At 38.3% G+C, this 6,443-nt stretch overlaps 1 protein-coding gene across 1 annotated transcript in view; it reads right to left on the minus strand.

Moving 5' to 3' along the window:
* Window positions 1-2,134: 2,134 nt before the first annotated feature.
* Window positions 2,135-6,443, minus strand: part of LOC141828132 (3-deoxy-manno-octulosonate cytidylyltransferase, mitochondrial-like) — a 9,878-nt gene continuing 5,569 nt past the window's right edge. Inside the window, exon 8 of the mRNA XM_074715504.1 lies at window positions 2,135-2,607. Coding sequence (XP_074571605.1) covers window positions 2,515-2,607 — 93 coding nt within the window. The 3' untranslated portion in view covers window positions 2,135-2,514. The remainder of the gene's footprint in view (window positions 2,608-6,443) is intronic.

Here is a 6,443-nt window from a genome sequence, read left to right on the forward strand (position 1 = left end):
AAACACAAAAGCAACTCTCGGACATAGTTGAATTGGTTACTGTGGACAGACTTATTAAAGTGGACAAGGATCAAAATTCGACGAAGCGGAGGTAATGTCCTCCCTCATAGTAGTCAACTACAGTTTTTTGATTTACCTCATTACAGATAATCATGAAGTTATTGTGTGGGACCGCTAAGGTAACGGATTTCATCTTTTACTAAATAAAGGGGAAACACAAAAGCACGACGGTTTGATCCTGTTTGGACATGCGCAAGAGTTAAATTTGATGAAAAACCTATGTTGGTCTGAAGTATCTACCCACGGATAAAAGATTGAGAATTTATCTTCGTAGGCAGAGTACTCACTTCGGTATTGGAATGGCCTTATAGGGACGGCGAAGACCGTGAAGATCTTTTGCTAGCACCTACTGTATGAGCGTTTTCGGATGCACTCGATAGGTGAATCAAAAAAGACCGTCCATTTAAAAAATAATCAAATGAAATTTGAACACCTGAATTATAAAATTAAAAAAAAAAAACAAACTGTGAACATTTTAAAGGAACCTTTTTGCTTTTTCTCTTTAAAATTTTAATTCTGTGAATATATTTCTCACTTTTTTCTGCCTCAAAAGTATTCAAAAAGTATCGATAAAAAAAAGTTTCGCAGACAGAGAATTAATTAATGTTTCGGCACAAACATATCTTCCTTATTAATATAATGGGTCATTGCAACAAAAATGACATTGACATTAAGTACTACTTCTAAATCATACAAGAGAATTCCCATTTTTTTTGTTAAATAAAAAACAGAAAAACAGAGGACTCGTAGGTGTTCATGGATGGATTCATAGCATGATGTTGAGGGTCAGGTCCAACCAGACTCGACCTCTTTGACGCGGGCAGACCCTCTGCTTTTCCCCGAGGCATCGATCGATCAAGTGTTCATGGATTCATGGCATGATGTTGAGGGTCAGGTCCACCCGGACTCAACCTCTTTGAAGCAAGCTGATCCTGATCATCTGTTGTTCTCCGAGGCATCGATCCCATCACGTACTCAATTTGCTTCCTTAGATTCGACCTCATCACGTAACCATCATTGACGGCCGGTAGCTTTTGCGGCGCTGCCGGTGATTGATCGAGAAGGAGAATTCGGCATTCAGCCACATGAATGCTCATGTGCAAGAGGAACAGGATCGATAGAAGGACTAAGAGGGACGATCTAGCCATGGATATATCTTGTAGTTCAAAAGCTGATCACTAGTTGGTATTTATAGGCATATATCGATCGTGCAAGGAAGCTTAATTAATTTATAAGAGATAGGATAATGTGTTAATTAATACTGCTTTTCTCATCGTTCAACATCCATGCCTTTTTCCTTTTGTTTTTACGTCTCTAATCAGACCGTTTCAGTGATGTAGAGAGGTGGAGCTGACGATGCTGCTAAAATTTGCCACCGAAAATAATGCCAAGGTGGACGTGACGATGCCTAAGTCAATTTTTGAGAAGACAGAGAAAATTCTATCTCAAAATTTAACCGAATAAAATTGATTCAAAATAAAAGATAATCTCTAACACTCAGTAAATTATATTTAAATGCCAAGGTCGGTCTTTTAATCCGAGGTAGTTATCGTGGAGTGTCACTGTCCCCTTTCAAATTGAGTCTAGATAGATATACGTGACTCAATTCCTCGTTTCATTGATGCTTACAATCTTGTAACAATACAATAATAATAGATCGATGATTAATGATAAGTTTTTGTTTTGGATTAAGTGTTTGTTTAGGTAGAAGATTGGGATAATCATAACAATGCCGCCAATCCTTTCTCTAATATCCTTCTTTGCCTTTCTTGAATCCACGTCGATGATTTGACAAGATGCATGTTAAATAACACCGACGAGTCTATCCATTCGAGAGAGACGATGAATAATTTGATGTTTTGTCACTAGGGTGGGTGGTAATTAAGTTAAGAAGAGGTGGGCATGCAGCTAAATAATTAAATAAAAGGGCAAATAAAATAGTGGTCTTTGTGAAAGGTGATGAGACTTTCCTTTTTTTTTCTTTAAGAAAATTCTCTCTTCGCCAAGGAGAAGGTCCAATGTGTAGGCTGGAATTCTTTTTTAAAAGAACAGAAAAGAAAGAAAGAGACAGAGAGGAAAGAACAGAGCAAGGAGAGTTCTGCACGAGGGCGATTGGGCGGCCGGCTTCTGGAAGATAATCATAACTTTTATATTTGAATGTTATCTAGATCCAACTGATAAACTTGCTAGAACCTATTGATTTGCTTACCTTCCTGAATTGACTGACTACGCCACTTAATCCGCTTAGATTGCTTAGCTTGCCTGCCCGCCACTCACAGAAACATGAACTGAATGAAGCTGGCAAACACCACCAATCGCAGAAGCATGAACTGAATGAACATCAGTGACGAGATGAGCCGAAGTAGAAACAAAATACTTGAGAATCTTTGGTGGTGTCTGGTGATGGCTAGGCTTGATTGTCTGGTCGTATGGACCATGTATCTCACTTCAGTATCATACCATGTTTCTCTCTCTCATCAGTGCTTCTATCTTTTGAACATCCTCAGGGGTGTCGACACCATGGGCGTCGTGATGTACCTTAATTACCTGTAATGAAGAAATAGAGCTTTACTAAACGCAGAATTTGCTCTCTCAAACTTTGTAGCAAAGGGGCAAATGTGAAAGTGCTTTCTTCATGAATAGCAATGTTCATCAAACGATAACCAATTGCACTGTTTCTGTGCTTCTGGAATTACAGAAAACGAATGATAAGATTCATTTTAGGCAGAGTCCTTGTAATTAACCTAAAATAAAACTTGGCTAGTTAACGTCAGTTTCCTGGAGAACTAACTATAAACCAGACTTTTTGGTTTTTCAGTTTCATGATGACCACATACACGTTAATGATTTCTGTTCCTGATTGTTTTATTATTTTCTTTCTTTCCTATATGACAAGCATGTTGTGCAAGCACAATATAAAGGTATTCAAGTTTAAGGAACAGATTTCCAGTTCAAGAATTTTACCCACTGAAACATGTGAGCTCAATTCTTTAATGCACTAATCGTCAAAAAGATATGAATGCACACAAGTACTCCCTTCTGTAAACTTAACTGGAGGGCATAGGAATCAGATGCATATACATTTGGAGCAGTTGAATAAGACGACTTATTAATATTGAGTTGCAAATGAATATAGACAAGATAAGAGTCATCAACGAAATATACAAGTTCAGGCTATGCTAGTATTGTATTCTCAAGACGCAAAGAAATAGCATAAGAGGGCAAAAATAACATCAGAAAAAGAGAAATTCACTTTTCTGCAAGTGACACATAACTGGACGGCAATTAGATCATGATTTTGAGGCTGATGGTCATGATAATGAGAAGTAAATGTTCCTGAGGATAAATGATCTCCATTTGAAAACAATAAATATTGATCCTTGGCCACCCAGTGGAAATGACGGCCATGATGAAATGATTAAAATAACGAATGAGATAATGATGACTATATGGATTATGACAGGGCTCATAGAACTAATAAAGATGCGCCTGTCTTTCCAGCCTCACCAGCGTGACAGATGGGCTAGGTCTATTCCTGAGAATAATTGATATCCCTTTTAGGACAATTTTGATCCTCTGCCACCTAGGGGAGAGGATCATGATGAAACACTTAATAATGAATGAAAAAACAAGGACTATATGGATCATGACAATTGCTCATAGGACTAATATTGATGTGCCAATTTCATTTTTCCCGACTCACCAATGTGACGGATGGACTAGGTCCATTCCTGAGGCCCATTCAAGTAGGCATCAACATTCATTCTCCTTAGAGATTGATCATATCTACATCTCAAGTTGCCATGGATAGGATCTCCCTATAATGGCAATTGCAGTGGAAACCTATTGTCCAATGATTCTCTGGAGAATTTGGAATTTCCCTTGATGATTGCTTTAACAAACCATTCATCTTCTTCGCCACACAAATCTTTGATCCATTAAAAGAAATTAATTCACATTGATTCCATAACTAGTTTATTCGGGCTTTGATTAACTTTTTGGTGGCTCCTGAACCTGGTGGCAAACCTAGTGCATATGATTGCGTCTTCGCCATACAGGAAAGTGTTATTGTTGTGCATGTGAATGTGGTAATGGATTTCATATTAGTTGGGATTTTTATTTTCTTTTTATTTATGGAAGTATGTGCAGAATTCATCAATTTAGGCCCAATACTTGCTCAAGTTATCAAGGGTCATTGAAAGACCTGATGGGCTGACACTTCAACTTGTGCTACTTTTCTCTCTAGATTTGGGCTAATTGGGATTGAGTTAGCGCTCCTTCATTCACCACAATTAGATTGTCCTATGAATGGAGGCACACAAGTTCAGAATTTGTTACTGTGAAACACAGTGCAAGACTTCCATATGGATTGAACTCTATTTATGTGGACATAAACTCCATTAACACTGGATCCAACACCAACTCGGGCAAAGGTTGGATGATGGAATTGTGCAGCTTTTAGCTCTTTTCCATGCTAATTTTTATCTCACCAATCTGGAAAACCTCCCTACTGGGGCTAACACATGAGGCTTCATATCTGATCCATCTTTAATGTGACTCTTTGCAATGGACAAAGGCATTCATGAAGGATTAACGTTTGGGACGTCTTGGTTTGTTGCATCATTATATATCACATGATGTCTAGTACTACTGTTGACTTTACTGGTTCTTATGGAATGTTTTAGTGATTAACAGAACTAGTAACCAATATATGCAGCTTCAATAAATATAAGTGAGAATTTTATATGTCCACATACCCTAAAAGCTTAAACTATTGGAAAAGATATGCTTCTACATTTTGGCCTACCACCATAAACGAGGATAATAAGACTTGATTGTCCTAAGCAAATTCATGGACTAACTTAACTGGAGGTATTCTAAAATTTGCAGATACTACCCTATTTTACCACAAAATAGTTCCTCTCATATATGAAGGATATTTGAATTACCTTCATCTTGTACCCATTTTCAAGGACTTTAAGTTGCTCAAGGTCCTCTTCCAGTTGCAAAGGAGTAGGTGGTATCTGTGGATAGATCTTCAAGAATTTTAAATCAAAACTCTGGCTAACAAAAAAAAAGGAAAAAAAGAAAAATGAGCAGTGTAGGAGGAGGATAAGCATTAACCAGCTAGCAAGATTTAAACAAGAATAACAACAGTGAACAATTAAACATAACTACTAGAGAAAATAAAGATATCAACAAGAGTGATGTAGTTAAACCTGAATGCCCAAGTGAAGTAGATATGGATATTGCGAATTGACTTTCCCTGACCTAGATTTTGCAATGAATATGCTACACTGATGAATATCCCAAAGTAATCCGTGGATTATGTTATAAACAAGATTAAGAAAAAACTAACTTGTTAAATGGGATCAAACCCCTTGAGAAGTATATTGCATATCCATGGTTGTCAACCACACACTTTACCCGGTTAGGGTCAAGTCCATCTTCAGGTTTTAAGGATGTAACAGCAGTACTGAAAACAGCATCAGGAGCTTCCTACAGCATGAGACATGCTCCAATGAAAAGGAAAGAACATTGTATCATGTTAAAATGCATAACCAAGGAGGAAAAAAAGAAGAAAAACACTGGATCATGATCATGAAAAAATTTCAAAACCAATGTGATAGCAAGTCATAACAAAGAACATTGATGCAGATAAGAGCAAAAGAAATGAGAATAACAAAATGTCTTAATGATGTGAACCTGCATTCCTTGGAACATTCAAAAATCAGAATAGTATATGTTCCGGCCAAAGACCATTGATGAATGAGCCACCAGTGATAGGATATGGAGAGATGTGACGACTCTGTAGACTCTAGATGTGAAGAGGACCAAAGAACCTGAAGAACTTAGGAAAGGGATTAGAATGGGGCCAAGGCGGGACCTTGGCGGAGCCACTCCAATGCCCAAGTTAGTGAGAAGTTGTTTTTGGAGTTTAAAATTGAAGGAGAAGTGGGCGTGTGTGTACTTGTGCCTGCAAAAGTAGACTTCTTTTTATATTAATGTGGATCTCCACGTTTCCGTTATTTGCATCGTTACCACCCACGTTATAGGGAGGTTATATCGCCCCATGTTCCCCGTTTTCATCAAGAAGCCTGTGTAACAACTCTATGTCATCTCACGATTTCCATGTTTGTCACGAGGAATGACCAAGTCAGTGGTTCCGGGATGTAGTTGGGCGTGAAAAAGTCAAAGGGCCGAACTGAGTGGCATTGGGCGTGGCTGAGGCGAGGATGTCGGACCTGAGCTGAGTTGAAGGTTGTCAACCAAGCTGAGGGTTGATTTAACTTACCGAGCGTCTAAGCTCCCTGAGCTTAGAAAAGCTTAGTGACCTCGGCTTAACTGGGAGCCCTCTTTAGGTTGGATTGAACTCCGTTTGG

This window comes from Curcuma longa, chromosome 4 (assembly GCF_044706935.1).
Source record: "Curcuma longa cultivar G26 ecotype Majalengka, Jawa Barat chromosome 4, ITB_CL_G26_1.1, whole genome shotgun sequence".
NCBI classification, from domain to species: domain Eukaryota; kingdom Viridiplantae; phylum Streptophyta; class Magnoliopsida; order Zingiberales; family Zingiberaceae; genus Curcuma; species Curcuma longa.